This window comes from Drosophila albomicans, chromosome 2L, assembly GCF_009650485.2.
Source record: "Drosophila albomicans strain 15112-1751.03 chromosome 2L, ASM965048v2, whole genome shotgun sequence".
NCBI classification, from domain to species: domain Eukaryota; kingdom Metazoa; phylum Arthropoda; class Insecta; order Diptera; family Drosophilidae; genus Drosophila; species Drosophila albomicans.
The window spans coordinates 14,208,297-14,228,620 of NC_047628.2; the positions used below are offsets into that span (position 1 = coordinate 14,208,297).

General features: G+C 37.0%; 1 protein-coding gene across 4 annotated transcripts in view; it reads left to right on the forward strand.

The window, feature by feature from the left end:
• Nucleotides 1-12,991, forward strand: part of LOC117564629 (probable WRKY transcription factor protein 1) — an 82,009-nt gene extending 69,018 nt beyond the window's left edge. For 3 of the 4 annotated variants that reach the window (XM_034243485.2, XM_034243488.2, XM_052002410.1), the window contains 4 exons: nt 3,571-3,697; nt 3,766-3,977; nt 10,758-11,032; nt 11,111-11,874. In XM_034243485.2, the coding sequence (XP_034099376.1) occupies nt 3,571-3,697; nt 3,766-3,977; nt 10,758-11,032; nt 11,111-11,231 (735 nt within the window). In that variant the 3' untranslated portion in view covers nt 11,232-11,874. Of the gene's footprint in view, nt 1-3,570; nt 3,698-3,765; nt 3,978-10,757; nt 11,033-11,110 lie in introns of all 4 variants that reach the window. The other variant, XM_034243487.2, reaches the window with a different exon arrangement.
• Nucleotides 12,992-20,324: the final 7,333 nt, after the last annotated feature.

Sequence of the window (20,324 nt, forward strand, 5' to 3'; positions counted from 1 at the left end):
TTTGCTGCTTACTTTACGCTGGGGATGCATTTCTACATGCGCTATAATTCGAAATGGCAGCTTAAATTATATCGTCGTGGCTGTTGGCCACGTTAACACACACACACACACACACTGCAAAACGTTTGCCTGCATTCAGCTCTTGCTGCTGCTGCTGCTGGTCTTTGTTCTTTGTCCTCTCCCGCTCGCACTCTCTCTTTGCTTACCCTGGGTAATTGTTGCAACAAGCGCAATTGTCGACTGGATGGCTGCCAGCAACAGCAACAGAGCAACAGCAACATTGCAGCAGCAGCAACAGCTGTTCGAGGAGGTGACCGACAAACCCTTTGTCAAACAACCAGCTCTGTGTGCTCTCACCTCCCCTTGCCCTTCTCCCCGCACTCGCTGTGTTTTACTTGTTCAAATTTAGTTTGACGCAACTTCCATTGTCAGCTGGCCGAGCTTCGACGGCGATCTGACCAACAAGCTGCTCAATTTAATCTGCCTGCAGCAGACAGTTTATGCAGACAGAAAGAGTGAGAAAGAGAGAGAACAAGAGAGAGAGGAAAGGTAGACAGACAGACAAAGATGCAGGAAGGCTGGCAGACAGGTGTAAATCGTGGGTGGTGCAATCAGATGCAGTTAGCCAAAACCATATCTATATTCGAGCCCGTTTGTCTGCTGCTGACTTTCACTTGATGCCCCAAAGGTATCTCAACTAAATGTGGCTTGCCAGCTTCAGTTGCCACTGACAACGATGTCAGCTGCACAACTAACATTCGGAAAACTATATTCGTTAATTGACTAACAATTGCTTACAGTATTTTCGACAATTCAACAACCAGACTTGGACTAATATAGTAAGAAAGGTCAGAGTGTGCTTGACTGGGAGATACCCGCTACCGATTGGAATAAAAGCAAAACAGTGCGGTATTATACTTAAAATATACCAAATTAATAGACTGAAAATATTCTAAGGGATATATTTGATATATTGACATAGTACTACATTTCAAATTTATTATAGGGTATAAAATGTACAACGTTATCAGCCAAAACAACTAAGAATCGTATTAAATAGGCCTTAAATATCTTGTTTAAAACAATTTTGAGAAACTCTGTTAAACCTGTAACTCATATGATGCCAAAAGTAATCAAATTGAGAAGAAGCTTTAACTGTTTCTACTATAAATGCCACATAACTCTTCTAGTTCACTTCTTAGGAATATGGCCTAAGTTTAAGCAACGACTTCAAACATTTGAAGCTTTTATTAATATAGTTTCTTGCCACATATATTTTGGTCTGGTACTTAAGCATTGCGAAATATTAGATGGCTGTTTTATGGTTAGTCTTCTACGGCTTACAACTTTTGGAAAACTTACCTTTATTTTATGGCACTTTTTTATGCAGTGGCAATCAATTGAATGGCCACAAAGCGATTTGTGTCAGCTCAATGACAACTACAACCACAACTACAACTTCAGCATCTATCGGCCATTGAGAACAGAGCATTTTAATCAAATTGAATTGGCTTTAATGCCACCCAATGGTCAGCACTTGATGCCACACAAAAACAATGCCATACATTTGCGCATTAACGCCACATTATTGTCGGAGGTGGGGAGGGGGGGAGACAGCTAAGGAAGCGGGAAGTGGGAACAGAACAATGGAGCATTCATATGGAGCCCAAGGTTAAGCCGCTAAAAATCATTGAGCAACATCAAAGCGCCATTGTTTTGGCTTTGGGCCACCAAATGTTAAGCCAAATGAAATGAACAAAACACAAATAAGTAAAAAAGAAAAAAATACCAGAGACCAAGACGCAGATGAAGACGAAGATTTATGCCAATTGCTCTTCAGCAGCGGCTACCTTGGCGCCTTGCCTCGCCTTGAGTCTTGCCTCATGCGTCTTGCTTGCAACTCCTGTGTGACTAATGAACAGACTTAAGAGCTCTCGCCTCTCTAACTCAGTCGCAGTCGCAGTCGCAGCTTCATTTTTGGACATTTGCTCAGCTTTTTGGCTTTTATTTAGCCTTCTAAATGCTCAGCACTTCTTCATTTGGTGGCAAAGCTTAGCCTGTTTCCTGACTGCCTGCTGCCTGCTGCCTGATGACTGCTTGCCTGGCTGCTCATTAATTTCGCTTAACTTCACAAATTGCCAATTGTGCGCATTGGTCAACATTTTTGTTTCTTGTTTTATTTTGCTTTTGCTTTTGCTTGTGTTGTTGTTCTGCTATTCAGTTCTCGGCAACTGTCCGTCTCAGCGTCTGGCATTGTTCTCTATTGCTCTGCTGCCTGTATTTATTGCCTTGACTGCCAATTTGTTTTGTGTTGCCATTGTTATAAATGCCACAAGCCACAGGCAGCGAGTATGCTGACTATGTGCTGCACTTCGAATTCATTGAGAAGGAGTTAAGAGATCAAGACTGGCAAATTCAATTGCAATAAAGTGCATTTGATATAAATACTAGCTAATTCAAAATGCTTCGTAATACAATTATCAAGCATGTACATATTGGAGTGAAATAAAATAATACAAATATGTACTTGAAAAAATTATAAATACTTCATAAAATAAATAACAAATGTTTTCATTGTAGTAAAATAATATAACATAAATAGTTATATTTAAGAAAATAAAAAAATAAATGACTGATTTATTAGTAAATATGTATTAGTTTACTTTCCCTTCATCAAAATTTTATTGAATTGCTTGATATAATTTAAAAAAAAAAATAATAATTTAACAATATTTGGTATTCATATTTTTATTTTTTCCTCTATTGTACATACATCATAGTTATATTTCTTTATTTTATTTTCTACTATAAGTACTTGGAACATAATTTGTTTTATTTTAATGTATACTTAGTATAATAATTGATTATCTTATTATCTTCTTTTTCTTTAATATAAAAACTTGTTGAATACATTATTTAACTTTATTTCGATATAAATATTTGAAATTATTTCATTTTGCTGTATTGCCACTCTCTTATTTACGAATATTATCCTTAAGGAATAGCAGTGTGTTTGACATTCGTTGTGTCTTAAATTCTACTTGCTTCTTGCTTATGGGCCACGTTGCAGCAATTGCCGTTGCTGTTGTCGTTGCTGTACCAATTGTTGTAGTATGTGCACATGAGTTCTTAGTTTATGAAGTTCTGCAGCATTTGCTCGTCTGATGCCTCCAGCTAGCTTCCCTTTCCCTTTCCGCCCCTGGCTGATGTTTGTCTGGCACGTTACCTGGCTGCCTGCTGCCTTCTGTGTTTGAATCTCAGCATGTTCGCTGCCCATGCCCGAAACAATAAAAATTGTGACAAATTGCCATCAGCAGAGCACAAATGGGGCTTTTATTTAGTGATGACTTTTATGTGCTGCACATGGCGTATGCGTAATGTGGCAAACGAAAAAGTCGAGCAACTGACCCCACCATCGACCCCTCGGGAGCAGTTTTAAACAATGCTGCTCTAGTGACGTGTCAGAACTAATGTGCAGCATTTACAGCTTTCTGCTCTAATTCAATTAATTAACACTCACATTCAGCAAAAACTTCATTAATCAAAATTGTGTTCGTTTTATTGTTACAGAATGCGAATGCAGACAACAATTATTCACACAATTATATACCCGGCAAGCTAACTGAATTGAAGAACAAACAGCTGGGCAATCCGAAAGCGGTGTCAAATTCACGACGTGGTCATAATCCCGACTCGGGTAAGTGTCAAAATAATATTCAACTAAAGAGCAGTTGGTAAAAGTTTTGTTGAACACTTTATTTGCAGAACTGGCTGAAAAACATTATAGAACTGTCATGGAGGAGGCAATGTGCCATGAGCCGCAGATGCGTTGCATGCGTGTTGAACGGGATCCCTCGAAAATCTACAGGCCACATTGCACCAAGCTGTTTCGCTGCAGCGAGGACAGCGGCTGTTGTCGCAGTCGCAGCGAGATCTGTGCCCCAAAGGAATACCACGAAGTCGAGCTGACTTTCTATGTGAGTAGAACAAACAAATTTCATATTTATATACAAAATATTTATATTTAATATATTATTGCATTTAAAACTATAGAAGCTTAAGAAAAGTTAGTAAGTAATATGTGAGTGATAACAATTGAAGGGAAGTGGGAACAGCAGAAGTGTGTAAAATAGAGTGACAAGCAATGTCAAGTTAACAGAGAAACAAAATGGGAACACTTTGTAAGCAGAGTGAAGACCATTTACATACCAGTGAGAACAGTTTATAGGAAGGGTGAATACACATTGCATGTCAAGTGGACACAGTTCGTGAACCAAAATAGGAACAGTTTTTAAAGTAATTTAGAAACACATTGCAGGCAAAGTGAGCACAGCTTATGGCCAGAGTGGTAACAGTTTGTAACGTGCACTTTGTAAGTAAAGTGAGAACAGCTTTCAAGCTAAGTATTGAACTATCAGAAGCAGCATTAAATTTCATAAGCATTTATTTAATTTCCGCTCTCTTTTGCATTGGCAATTAAACACTGTAATCATTTGAATATGTTGTTCAGCCGCACACACCTTAACAATAATTGAATTCAGCACAAATACAATGCATAATTACATTCTCGATTTCAGCATATTGAATGCTCGTTACATCACAAAAGGTAACAACAGCGACAGCGACAGCAACAATATCAAGCAGCATAAATCACCAACAAATTGAATTATCATTGCGTCATTAAAAACTCATTTCTGAGAGCAAAACACAGAGAAAAAAAAACAGAATATAAAAAAAAAATGAAAGAAAAGGTGAAACGATATAATTATGTTGCAATATGGTGCCCTCAAGCATGACCTACGCCCACCACCAGCAACAACAACCGAGTCGCGACAACGACAACAATCAGAGCAATTACTACGAGGGGGAGGGGGAAAGGGGGGAGAGAGACGCAGGCACATACATAGAAGTCGCCACAGTCGAGGTACAAACCCATTGGGACACCGACTCTTGACAAATTGTGCGAGTTTTCAACGTTTTCGTTGCTTTTTAAAGGCCCAGCAGCAATTTGGGAGCATGTGTGGCTTGTGTGGCATGTGGCATGTGCATTAAGTGTGCTATGTCTCGTGTAAATAAACATATAGGGGCTTGTGTCTACGTTTCGAATTCATTTAGGAGTTCCCCAAACACAAGCATTGCTCGCAACGATAGCAAATTAATTGAACAATTTACAATTAAAATAGCTGGCGTCGTTAGCTGTCACATAAACAGATTATAACAAAAGCAATTTGACAAAAAGTAATTGCCATTTTAATACCCAAATAAATGCGAGTTATTAAGCATGATACACAACAGAAAAGGCTGGGCAAGATTTTAGATATAAAAGTAGCTGTAAACAAAAAGAAAAGTCGTCCTAAAATCAATAATAAAATCTTGAATCAAGATTGTATGATATCAAAATTGAACCTATAAGGTTTATTCTTGCTGAGCTAACAGCAACAACACAGAAATTAGGTTCTAATTTCAAAGGAAGGGAATTCCAACATTTTAAGAAATAAGAAAACAATTTTTTTTTTTCTATCGAAAATATTTTATACCAAGATTTTCAAACTTCTTTCCAACGAAGATTAAACATTCTTGATACAAGATTTTATTGTTAAAAAAATATGATTTTAATCATAAAATTCAAATTTTGCATACAATTCTTTTGGTCGATTGATTAATTGATTTTATTGATTTTAGATTTGTTCAATCCAAAAAAACTTATTTTAGAATTGTTTATTTTCAAGATATGCAAACTTTTCAATCTATATTTTTTTCTCTCAGAGTATATTTTCTTAATTACTTTTACTACAGTCCAATACACATATTTCTATATTTTAAAGTTCATCTCTTCTCTATTTTCACAATAGTATTCTACCTGTCTTTCGCATTTAACAATTTGAAAATGTTTACCAATATTGCATTTATGCATTTAGGCAATTATATTGCAATTGACATGAAATGCAAGTAAATATAGTATATTTTGCATTTCTGATAAAACTTTTGCTCTTTTGCAAAGGTAAACAAAATGCATCTAGTTTATTTTCCGACAGAAACAACAACAAAATTCTATTGTTTTTGAAGAGATAGTTGAAATGAAAGGGCAATTGCATATTCCAATTACCTGTGAACTCAGGTGGCCAACATAAATTGACAATTAATAGATGATGATCTAACTAACAGCTCGAGGAAGTTCTGGGGCAACCAAAGTAACCCCAAAATTTAGCAAATTGAGGAATTGAAATAGGTTTTGGCTACATAAATTCAAAGCATGAAACTGTCGTTGTGCATTTTCCTGCCAAAGTTTTTGAGAGCACATTTGCCAGCTTCAACACTCAACTGGGCATTAGGGAGATTTGTTGCAGCTGTAGCTGTAGCTGTAGAGTTGCAACTCCAACTCGTGCTCTGATTCTAAGTCTCCTTCTTACCTGTTTACGTGCTTCGCAATTTGCATGTTGGCTGCCATATGCAAAACGTTTGGGATTTAAGCTGACAAAATTGCATTAAGCAGAAGCAGCAACAGCGAATGTGTCACGCACGAGCTTCGCAACTGCAACAGCTGCTGCTTGCCCCGTTTAAAGCGCTTCACGCTCATTGTTTCAATAAGCTAAATTAATGTTTGTGTTGCGGCTGTCAATAAAGCAAACAGCCATGATTATGCATGTGGTCTCGTCATCTGCTCAAGGCTAAACGGCATAATTCGTGCCACATTTTGTGGCAAATTAATTAAACGCTCAGGCGCCCAGGACACGGACAGAGCCTACGATTTTGCCTGTCAGCCAATTGACTTTTACTTTGCATGCAGTCGAAGTCGAAGTCGTAGTCGAAGTCGATGTGGGCGACATGGACATGGACATGGCAAAGCTTCGTGGTGCTTCATGTGGAGGCGTTGGCTTTCACGTTCATTCGGCAACTTCTTGCTTTGGCCTAGGTGAAAGTAACACCATCTTTCTTTCTCTCTCACGCTCTATCTATCTTTTTTTTGCTCTCTGTCTCACTTTGAGTGCATTGAACCCAGAACTGAGGCAAGGCGTCATAAATCTCGCAATGCTTGCAACATATGCAGCGCCTTTTGCCTTTCGTTGCCTTTGCCTGCTGCTGGCTTTGGCCTGGTCTGAAGTAACATCGAGTGCATTGCCCTCTTACCGGCCAACAATGCAGACTGCAGACCCCTCTTTCCCCTGTCCCCTTTCCCCTTCCCCTTTCCTCTCTCTTTCGCCCCCTCTTGGCTCCCTACTCTTCTGTAAAATTTGCGCAACATAAATTATGTTTTATAAGAATGTTTTTTTGATGCTGCTCGCCGGGATGCAATGCATCTCTCTTTCTCTCTCTCTCTCTCGCTCTCCCTCTGTAGCTATCTCGCTCTCGCTTTCCCTGGGATCTCAAGCTGTTTGCCTGGCACTTGACACCTCTCAATGACAGCCGCTGTGCTACCTCGTGTGGCTCGTGTGTGTGTGTGTAAACTTTGCTCCTCTGCTCCTGCACAGCTCTTTGCTCCTTCGTTTTCCTCTTCCTGCTACTGCTGGCCACACATTTTGGTGCTTTATGGAGACACCCAGCAAAGGTTTTGCTTCTTTATTTTGTTTATGTTTTAGCTGGCAGCTTGCTTTTTTGCTCACATCGCCACGCCGATAAAGTCGAGAGAGCATTGCAACTATGTAGAACTTTATCAAATTGCAATTCCGAGAATTTATCTAAAAAGCATCTGTTGAAGAAAGGTTTCAGCAACAAATTCCAAAACGGCTGAAAGATAATTAGTACATTTTGAAGATCAAATTTGGATACCGTTCGAATTCAAAAGAATACTTTTATTGAATATAATTAAAAATGTTCGAATATTTCAATGTGAAGTGTCCTTATCCTAGCTTTTGGACCTATAAAAATCCTCTTAAAATACAATCTTAAATCTGTTAAATTAAAAAAACTATCAAAATCTGGAAGTTGCTGAAAGATTTAGGCAATTTTTTTGAAGATGACATTTCAATTGCAAAGAATGCTTTAAGCAGCTCATTTGAATAAGAAAGTATACCAAAAATATACTTAATTAATATACCAAAAATGTATATAAGTAAACAGAAAGCTATATTTACTATATTAATACACTCTTGCCGCCTAACTTAAAAATGATTTAAAGATATAATTATAATCACCTACGAACTCAAACTAATTACATATATTGTAGATTTCAAAACGAATATGCAATTTTATGTCTAGTTTTTCTTCTAAAAACTAAAAACTCTAAAAATGATTTAAATATTTTAAAATAGAGTACGTAAATCTTCGCCTTTTTCAGTCTTTGAAAATTCCGCTTAAATATTAAAATATTCACTTGACTTTCGTAGAAGCCAAGGGGCCGAAATAATTGCGTGTGGTTTTGCCAAAACTTTTATTGGATAATTAAACACTCTTCTGCTTAGAGTCTTCTGTGCCCTGTGCTCAACTCATGTGTGCATAAGACTTCAAGTCGAAAGTTTTTTTGCCGGAAAGTGTGGCATAAATATTTTTCAAATTAAAAGCCATAGAGGAAAGCTGACGACAAGAAGCCAAGCAAGGGGAGAGAGACGAGGGAAGCATTGCCTGCTTGCCTGCTTATCTCTGTGGCGCCACAGCGCGCACATGTGGCAGCATGCAAAAACGTAGCAAGTGCAAGCAACATACTCATAATTAAATTCATGCATGCAACGGGAAAAAATCCTTAAAAAAAAGTCACTGTTTGCTTTACTTACCTCAACGAATATGCGGGCAAAAGCGAAGCATTTGATTGTCAATTTTTTTTAGCATCTTATTAGCATAAATAGAAAATCAGCAATGTTAATGCCAATTGCCAGCAGCTTGTAGATTTGTAAGAATCTTGAAAAACACAGTTGTAAGTTAAGTGAACAAAAATATAGCAGTAAATTTGAGCAAGGAAAAGATTGCGTTATAGAATTCTTGAACATCTTTCTGTCAATGTTGAATGAATGCAGCGAACTTACTAGCTAAGCTGCGTAATTTGTATTTGTGAAAAGAAAACTCTAGGAAAAGTAGAAAACATTTGCTGCCTTAGCAAAGTTTGTTTCTATCAACGCAACTGGCATCTCTTAATATTAATTTGTAGTGCATTCTGCCCACTTGACGACTTGGATGAATAGTGTAAACGCCCCCTTACAATATACTTAGTACTAAAAATTGTACTACATTTTATATGGATGGCTTGAGTCCTTGGTGCACTTAGTGAAAAAGGAAGAAGTACGAGGGAGAGAGAGAGAGAGAGAGAGAGGGAAGAGGAGCAACAGCACCTAGCACAAAGCAATAACTGACTAATTGCTTGAGTCCAAAGTGCGCACACAAGAGTTCGTTGAGTATTTGCATATAAACACACACATAACCTAACCTCAATTAGGGTGGCACAAACACACTTAGCAAGAGGGAGACAGAATGAGAAAGAGAGAGAGAGAGAGTGAATGAGAGATGGAGAGAAGCAAACTACTTATAGTTATGGCATATATCATGTTATGGACATGAGACTCAACCACTTTGCTGCAATTTTAGATGCGGTTGCAATTCAAACAGCAGCAACAACAAAAGCTCAACTGAAACAAAGAGTAGAAAAAGGAGAAGAAAAAGAAGAAGAAGAAGAAGGAGCAGAGAGTAACAGCAGCAGCAGCAGCACTTTGCACTTCCGTTTCCGGCAATTATTGTGCTGCAGCACTTGATGCGACCTCAGCATGATTTTTGCCTCTTTTGCCTGCTGCAATTTTCTTGAATTTCATGTTTTCCAAACACACACACGCACACACATACGCAAATACACACACATTATAACTAAAAACTTACGTGCTCAAAGCAGCAGCAAGGACTCTTGTCGATTAGGCAAGGAGCTGAGAGCGGAGACGGGGAGTGGAAGGACGATGGAAACTCTGTGGCTTGAACATGTCGAGCATGAAAAACTTTTTCAATTCGATGCATTCCAAAATTTGCATAAACATTTTACCTCACAACGCAGAAAAAAAAGAAAAGAAAAGTGAATGCGAAAACTCAATTTGTGATTCTTGTTTTCAAGAGTTGCAAGTTTTGCATACAATACCATATATCAAATATGTAGAAATTTTGCAAAGCTTATCAGTACGTTTTTTCTCTTTTTATTTTTTTTTCTTTTCTGGGTGTCAGTTTTGTCGGTTTTCTGCTTTGATGCGTCCAATCAAAATTCAATGGTCGACTAGCTTCAGAATTTCGGGCAAAACTTGCTGTGCTGTTGCTTGTTGTTTGTTTGCCTTTTGCCAGAGAGAGCAAAATATGTCTGCTGTGTGTTGTGTTTTCTTAGTTTGATTAATAACCGAGAGCTATAATTTTAATTAAACGAATCCAACTTAATTTATGCAATTCATACGCAATTCATCATTTTGCACTTGTCATGCAACAGCAGCAGCAAACATCAACAACTCGAAACACAAGACTTAAGTCGCCAGCCTCGGAAACTGTCTGCTAATGGGAGTAGACAGTGGCTTAGGCCAAGAGGGATTCAATTGCTTGAAATTTGCATTCAATTTGATCAAATGCCAAATAATATGCCACTGGCAAGTGGCAGCTGTCTGCTGTCAGCTGACAACTCATTTAGCATTACAACAACGATGACAACTCACTCTGCAGCAGTCAGTTTAAGTTGGCGAGTTTTGAACCCTAAGCAACTTTTGTCATAATAACAAACTGCATATGCAAATGCCGCTGACATAATTAACAGAGGTCAAATGACAATTAGGCAAATGACTAAACTAACTTTAAATTCTTATTTTCAGGTCTCGACGGTTGGCTCACGCAAATCAACTACTGAGAAATTGTCGTTTGTCAATCACACCAAATGCCATTGCATTGAACGCACCAATTTCTATAACGGAGCTCTCTCCAATGTGGGAGAGATGCAACAGGCGGCCATACTCAACTGTAATTGTCCCAAACTCTTTGAGAAGATCATACAGAACGATGGGAAATGTCGCTGCGATTGCACATCAAGCAGCAATCACTGTGCTTATCTGAAAACCGGCATCGAACACTTTTCCATGAAGGATCGCAAGTGAGTGTCGATTAAAGAAGCATTCTTTAAGTAGCGAGTAGCTTATTTTATTGTTCATTTCCATCCTTCTCCATACAGGTGCATACATCAGGGCATTTGCAAGGCGCCCACCTGCCAGTATGGCAACTATATGGAGAAGCACGGACGTTGCCCCAATGAGAACGAGCAGAGCAACTACAATGCCCACAATTTGTCGTAAATGGTGTGCGACACAAGTATTAGCATAAGATCTGTTATATTACAAAACGGAGGTCTGAGCCAGGTCAAACAAACTAAACTGTCTATCGAATCATTTAACAAAACAAAACAAAACAAAAACCAAAGCGAATGTTTTATGTTGTTGCCTGGTGAAGAGTAAAAGAAATGAATTTAGTTGCATATCCTATACAATTTACGAATATATAATATATCCGCTGATTGCAAAACTGTTTTACAACAGTCTTTCAGTCTTTTGTCCCTCCCATTTTTATTCAACAGATCATCTATCTTAACTAGCTGTAAAAATCTATATATGTATGTGTGTACTACGATCGAACAAAAAACGAATTCGAATTAAATGAAATCGACAACAAATAAGCAATTTATTTGCAAACGAAAAAAATAAAACTGAGTAAAAAGCATATATATAAATTGCAAAAAATATTCCAAAATATAAATTGACTGCGTTTTAGTTTAAATTTACTATTCATATGTTATTTAATTATAAATGAAAAACAAAACAAACAAAAATACACAAAAGCAAAACAATATATATAATTATTAGAAATTTTAATCATACTATATATATATATATATATCATAAATATTATTATATGCAGCACTAAATACAGCAAAAAAGAAAACATAATGGAAACGACAACAAAAATCAATATTGAAACTGCTCACAAAACAGAGAAAGACAAATGTTTTGCATTTGGTATTAATAATTATAAATTTATATAATTAATTTCTAGTCAAACGTTTACACATGATTTGTTTAGCAAGAAAACAAGCATTTAATACAAATTACATACTATAATATGCGTACATAAACATACAAATACAAACATACTCGTATAGAGAACGATAGACATAATTCATGCTATACTTACGTAACATAACTTCATGTATTCGACTGTCCCAAAAACTGTCATTCTCTCTAGCAAAAACAAAACAACAAAAAAACAAAGAAAACTTAATTATAATGAACTTGATATTAATTCAGAAGCCATTATGGAACCCACCAGCGAAAACACAATAATAACTATGAATATATTCACAAAACAAGAGAACAACACTTCAACATTTTAACATTAAACTAAATCTGACTTTATAAGTGTAAGTTTAAGTTCTCTGATTTTAGTTTGACTTCAAACAATAAATCATCACTGCAAGGACTATGTTTTAAAATGTGAGCTAAAATCAAATACAAAGTTATTCACATTAAATTCAAATGACGTTGTGTTGTGAATATGAAAAGCATTGGCAATAAATAAAGCGAAAGCAATTGTTGTTTCGTATGAAAATTAAAATAAGTACATATAGTTTGTATATGTATTTAATTCTAAATAATTTAGTGCTCATATACTATCGAAATTCAACATTTGAACATTATCAAAAGGCATCTAATACAAATTAAAATTAAAAAAATGTTTAATTTGAAAGTATTCGCAATTGATTGCCCAACAATGAGCCGTTAATAAGTATTTTTGTGCTTAACTTGTTTTCACATTTATTTGCCATAATTTATGAGCATTTTGTTTGCTCAAATATTATTATATTTATTGAATTCCACACACACTCGCACACACCAACACACACTCATAAGCACTCACAAAAACACACAGAAAGTGGCACTCAAATGCGCAAATTGACCCATAAATAAATTAAACATTTATGTAATTGTTTTTAGAGATGTTATGCAAATAAATAAAATAAACATATGTATGAAATATATACTACTACAAACAAACAAAACAACAACAACAAAAAAAAAACAAATAAAACCAAACATTTCAACACGATTTTATTTCTAACCTTAGCATAAATTTTAATGTATAATATAAATCAAACACATTGAAAGCGGATGAGCAAAAACATTTAAGAACAAAAAATAAAACCACACTTATTATAAATAAATGGCGCATTATTATTATCTATATAAATATAACCATAAAACGGAAACCAAATATTGTTTAATTGCTCAATTAATTATTGTCAATTGTCATTATTATGGTAAATTTATTTGCGGTTTCTTAAATGGAAAAAAACGCTCGGAGTATTGACTGTGAATCCTTGAACTCCCATGTCCAAAAGCGTTTCTGAAAAGAGAGCATTGATTCGTGAATGACCTTAATATACTTGAATGCCTATCGATCAAAATAAGTCTTACGAGTCGATTAAACCATGTTCTGTAAAAACACATTAAAAAGTTATGGAACATTTTTGACAAGGATAAACTTATTTCAGCCATATCTCGCGCATATCCTTAAGGATTTTAAAAGGAAATATGTTTTTGATGTCACATAAAAGATCACTATCGAATTGCATTCAAACTTTTCAAACATATTTCTCAAAAATTGTACTGCAAAATTTTTAAAGGGGGAGGCATGCAAAATTTGGCCAAAAATCGAAAAGTCCTTTGTATCTCGGCCATCTGAAGGACTAGGAGGATGTCCTTTGGCACACAGATAGTGCTTTTAAAACCTAAGCGAAATACAAAATAAAAAGGACGAAAGTCCTTGAAACAACCAAGATACAAGGACTTTTTTGTTTAGAGAAAATAGGCTATATCTCGGTCATATCCTTGCCGATCTTGTCCGGCAATATGCCGATCGACTTCTTTTAGTAAGGACTACCAACTGACCAAAGGACATGCAAATCGTCCCGGCGGTTCTCGAGTTATCCAGGATTTTTTATAGTTGAGAGAATTTTTGGCAATTTTCGACACCTCAAGAAAATGACAAAAAGTGTTGCCTATCTTTAAGGCGCAAAATATTATGCAGCTGTAAATAAAATACTTACTGTACTTACCATTTCCTATAGGCATTGATTACTTTAAATGACCCAATTAAAATAAATTTGGAAGTTAATGATATAATCGTTGCCTATCTTACAGGCGCTCAAGTAATATTTATTTACAGAGTATGCTTTTAGGAACTCATCTTGAAACCAAATCGAATAGATATTTTTAAAAATAAATGACCTTTTATTAACAAATTGTTTAGATTTATAAACATATTTGCATTGTTCTTAAATCCTCTATTTATTGATAAAGAGTAAGTAAAAGTTTAAATATTAACTTTGCAATTAATATAGTAGTAAATAACTTAATCTAAGGTTGTATCTCAATTTTCCCACTATTTTTATATCTGAAAAACACATTGATAAAGAATTAATTAGAATTCGTGTAAAGGCTTTAAGGGATTCAAGTTTAAAATTTACCAAGGTTACATTAAAAAGTTGTCAAAACTAAAAGCCACAATGTATCAGCAATCGGGATGTGAGCTTTTCAGCAGTTGTTGAGCGCAACACCTTTTGCCAGTTTTGCGAATAACAATCAACATTAAGTAGAAAAGTATACGGTGTATACGGTAATGTTTTCGTGCTCGTCCTGGCACTCTCAGTCGGGCTAATGATAATGGCTTAGCAGCTAGGCAAACTTCTAATGAAAATGCATAACAAATAGCTCAGCAGCTAACCCATTTTTACTCACACGACGAGAACCGCAAAGAGGAAAACAAAACACGCAACTCACGTAATTTCCACACACACACACACACGCACATAGTACGATGTGGTTTCAGCATTATGATCTAAAATTTATAGAATTTATAAACAGAGAGCACCCAAAAGGGTTAACGATGATAGCGCCCCCTGGCGGCCAAGAGGCCAAGGCAACAACAACCACATAGCAGCCGCACACATTTAAAGCAACAACAGAGATGGCTACATAATAAGAGTGAGAGAGAGAGAGAGAGAAAAAGGTGTAAAGATAGCGAGCGAGCGGAAGAGCAAGGCAATAATGGTATCAATTAATGTGGCCATGGAGGATTCGGCGCTCTTTTGTGCAGCACACGAATGCATCGATTTGGCAATGTGAAATCACGCGGATATGCAGACAAGCCAAGCAAAAACTGCTAAAGCAAACACTGGCCCAGCAAGCGATGGGCGTTAATTCAAGGGGCGTGTCGCAATGGCAGCGGCAATTGCAACAGCAAACTGCAAACTGCGAACTGCAACTGCAACAACGAAAAGGAAAAGGATCAGTGCAATGCGTTGCAGCCTGCTCACAAATTAAAACCGCACACGCACAGAGGCAGCAGCGCTGTGGCAAGAAGTGACATGGGGCGTGGCAAGGAGGAAGAGCCCAAAGGATATACGGAATTGTACTGCGGCACGGCAAATGGAGGCGTGGGAGTGACAAAAGGGGCAAAGGAGCTGGGGCAGCAATGATGTTTGCCATGATATGCCTGCATAATTAATTCTCACACACACACAAACACACACTATTGCACGAGGGGCAAGAGGTTGCCAAAGGAGCGAGAAAGCGAAGGGGAGACGGGGAGGGGCTACAGGTGGATGACGTCGCCTCGTGCAGAGAGGAAATGCCGACAAACGGCAAATGCCGCAGCGCTTAAATTGAAACTCATTCGCACACACACACACACTAACAGAGGGCATACACATGAACTGACAGGCAGACAGAAATTTACATAAAGGAGCCGCACCCACACACACACACGCGTAAACGCACACACACACACACACACATGCAGATATACAGACACAAACATGCCACAGTTCCCCACACAATTCCCACTCCAGGGTTTAAGTCTACGCTAAATGCGCTTAATTTCCCGTTCGCAACTTTTTGTGCCGCATACTCTACAGTGATCGGCAAAAGCGATTTCCACAACACTTATGCAAAAACACATTTGCATACTTTGAAATTTCGACAAGAATTCTACCTAAGTAATTAAGGTTTAACTATTTCAAACTACTAAAATTAATATACTTTAAAAATTGATACTTAAAATGTTGTAAGAAATTAAATTTTTCCATTATTTGAATTCATTTTGTAACTATTTAAAAGAAACTTTAGGAAATAGATCGGCAAAAGCGATTTTCACAACATTATGCAAAAACGCATTTACATATGTATATAATACTTTAAAATTTCGACAAAAATTCCAATTCTGGTAACTAGATTATTAAGTTTTCAAAGTACTGAAATTAAGTTGGTTAAAATATTGTTATTAACATTGTGAATTATTATTATTATTAATCTTTAGAAATTGTAATATTTACTTTTTACTTTAAAATATTGAATGCAATTAAAGTTTGTCTTTATTTGTATTATTTTTGAGAATTTTCAGTGCAGGAAATAGAGAGTAAAATATTTCAAATATTTTTCAAGATTGCCCCCACAAAACGTGTTGTTTTAGTTTTAAATTTTAAGTTGTAAACCTTGTGCGTATACGCAATATTAAATTTCAGGGGTAAATAATAAGTACATATATTTAATATTAGACTATTCGCATGCTGAAGTGTATCAGCAAAGATAATTGCCATAAAGTATTCACAGTTCGTGCAAAGTTGTTGAGCATATTTTTTTTGCTGCTATTGTTGCCATTACAACGTGGCATTTTTATGAGCTTCATATCGGTGTGAGGGTGCAAATGTGTGTGTGTGGGTGTGTAATTGTGTGCGCTAATTTTGTTTTTGCTTGCATTTGGCAAACGAATATGGCAAACATTTATAAAGAATTAAGCATTAACACAATTCGCTAGAACAGAACAATTTGCATTTATGCGCCGCCGCAGCTCGAATTTTAATTGCATGGAAAATCTATGCAAACGAAATAAACAAATGAAAATTCGCGTACAATGTTTAAAATATTCTTTTTTTTTGTGCATTTGCTGGTAGTTGCTGTTATTGCACTTTGCAAATGGCAATAATTAAATTTGCCAGACAATTTATTAAGACAATAAACACATAATAAGCGAATACATAAAAGCAATGAAACATTTTTAAAACTACAAGCAATATAATTTGAAGTTAACGGACTGAAAGAGCGCACAAATAATTGGAATTAAATTAAGCAAATTCAAAACAATGTAACAAATAGACAATTAAAGATATACTTCAATAGTGTTTGTTAGACATTCTTGCCTTGAAAAATGAGCTAAAAATGCATATAGATAGATTAAAAAGAATACGACTTTAACTATTTAGCTACAAACAGTATTTAAATCTTATTTCATTTTAAAGAACGAATCTTATGGTTCGTGTCTACGCTTTTGTCTAACTCTCCAGTTGCGTACTTTACAATAGTGAAACCAACACATAGCCAAGCGATAGAAATACTTTGATAAGGCTGTTTGCTCTTAACTGCTTTCAGCATGGATTTCAATAGCTGAGCTGCGATGAGCTGAGCTTAGAATGGAATGTGTGGCCTCATTTATAGAGTGACGACCTTGAGCGTCACGTGAATGTTTGAGTTGTAATGCAGTCGAGATCGTGTCGGGTTTATAGCACCTTAGTCGGCATTGACCTTAGCCCAGAGCCCAGAGATACAGTCACAGTCAGAATCAGAATCAGAATCACACAATGACCCCATCGCCCAGGCACGCACAGCAGCTCAGTTTGCAGCAGGCGTGGCTGGAGTTGCCTCTTCTTTCTATTCTTTTTTCTGAAGCACTCGCGATTATCCTCGACGACGCATCGGAATGGGATTGGTAACATTAAAGGGTATGGGAATGTGCTCCCAAGAACCCATAAACCGGTAGAGCTGCCCCATTCCCGGTTATGTGTGTGCCATTGATATATGATATGGTTGGGATTGTTCCCAACTTCCCGACGACGACGAGCGACGAGAGAACCGACTCAACGAGCGGCGCGTGAAGAAAAAGCTAATAAAAAATATTTACACATGCACGCTTTTTGTGCGCCTCTCTTTCTCTGTGTGTACGAGATGTAGATGGAAATGTATCTTGATAAGAAACGATACGCTTGTGGCACAAAAGAGCTAAGCAAGGTACGAGCACTCGTCCCTTCCTACCGCCTGCTAACTGTGACTCTGTCTGTGGGAGTGACATTAAAAGAGCACTGCGAATTTGATTAAATGGAAAAGCCTGCGAAGCATTGCCATCGACTGACGCACTTTGCGATTGCATTTGGCATTAAAAGATAAGATTAAATGGAATATTTTTACTAAACTATTCTACATCATTTAATGTCTTATAGAGAAAACTGAGTCATAGGAAGCGTGAATTGATGCAAACTCAACTGCAAGATAAGTTAGCAAATATCTGATTAAATTGTTTTAAAATAAATTTCTTAATTAGTTCTTGAACTATTTTCTTTTGAAAAATATCTTAGCATGTTATTTATAAACATTACAGGTATAAGGACCTTTTTCTAGAGGCATCTTCCCCTTCCTAGAGACACTCAGTTTAACCTACCTTTAACCTATTTATTTCGAGAGCACTCAAATCAGTTCAACACATATTTAATTTCAGATATAAAAGTGGAGTATGGTAAAAACACAGTAAAAACTGGTATGAAAAATTAAAATTACAACTTTAAAATATAAAGTAAAATTTAATTTACGTGGCTAATGGTCAATTGAAATTACATTTGTCAGTTGTAAAGCACTTTATGAGCACTTCAAAATGGAAAACAAATCGAAAACATGCACAATATTTACATTTGGAAGTGATTAATAGATTAGAGCTTAATAGCTTGCCAAACACTTGCCATTGACGACCCATAAAATTGCAAATAAATAATCTAAATGCGTACAAAATCATAAATTTATTATATAAACAACAATAAATTTGAATGTGGTTTCTGCGAAAGTATTTTTAAAGGCGAGGTAAGGTTCGCATTTAACCCACATTTAAGGTTAACCAACGTAAAGGCATTAAAAATCCTTTTATGCCTCGATGTTGTGCTAACATTTTAGCCATTCGATGTTGACTGCAAAAGCAAAACGCAAAGCAAAAAAAAAAGGTGGCAAACGAACCAAAACAAACCCAGAATTTGAGAAGGCAGAAACAGGCGCCGTGGCAGCAACAACAAACATTGAGAACAACACGCTAAAGTTGCTGATTGTTGTTGTCGCTGCTGCTGTTGCTTTTGCTTTTGCTGCTGTGGCTGCCGCTGTGAAGCGTGTGCTAATCTTATTTTTATGGTCTCGACGGACTTGGACTTGTTTTTTGGTTGCTCACGCAGAGTGAGTTGAGACTGTGAGACTGTGCCGGGTGCGTAAATGTTGCTGCCAGAGTGTGTGTGTGGCTGCATTTGAGCCAAGTTAAGTTATTGGTAGTGAGTGGTTGTTGTTGCCGCTCGCTTGTTTGCATATTAGTCACAGCAGCAGCAGCGACTACTCGATGTCGATGCTGTGGATCAGAGATAAAGACAAGAGGGGGATAAGTTAGAGAGCGAGTACAACACACTAAATTGAGTATTAAACGAAAGAAATGATGTCGAGGCTGCACATCTGAGGCTATTAGAATTAATCAAAAGGATTTGTTAGCGCTTTGCAGCCGCAGGCGGTCAACGCACACACAACAAACACAAGGGGAGTATCTAGTATCGAGTATAGAGTGTATATATAATCGCGCCACACACAAGTGTGGGCTGAGGTGTAGTTCGAGTTCGAGATGGGGCTGTGGCTGTGGCTGTGGCTGAAGATGCTGTCGATGTTTTCGATGCTGCTGCTGCTGCTGCCCCATGAAACAGCTGCTGGCCAGAACAAGATATCGTTTGTCGACGCAGGATGCGAGTTTTGCGCATTTTGCGGTTAGTTTGGCAATAAATTTGTGCTGGCTTATTGATATTTATTATTAGCCCCGGAAATTGTGCTCATGTTCTGGCCATATATCGTTGCGATAATGTGGCGTTTGGGAATCGAAGAGCAGCGCCGAAGAGAAGGCATTTGATGTTTTAGCTTTAGCTTTTGCTGCAGCGCTTCTTCTGCTTCGCTATGATTATAATTGATTGTATTTGTCAAGGCTTTACGATGTTTGTGTGCCGAGGTTAAGTGGGTCAATTGAATGACAAACCGGGATTAAACTGAACCTCAGTCCATTCACAATCGACATAGTAATTGCCGCCTTAAGTCCCCACATAAGCTGGCATCTTATGTGAGCCATAATAATACATTAATTTTACAACATCTTTGGGCGTTGTTACAATGACAATTTCAATTTGCAAATATGTGCATAAAATAAAGGTGCAAGAAAAAAGAGAAAGGCAAGGAAACCAAATCAAACACACATTGCAAAACATCTCAGCCCAATTCTCA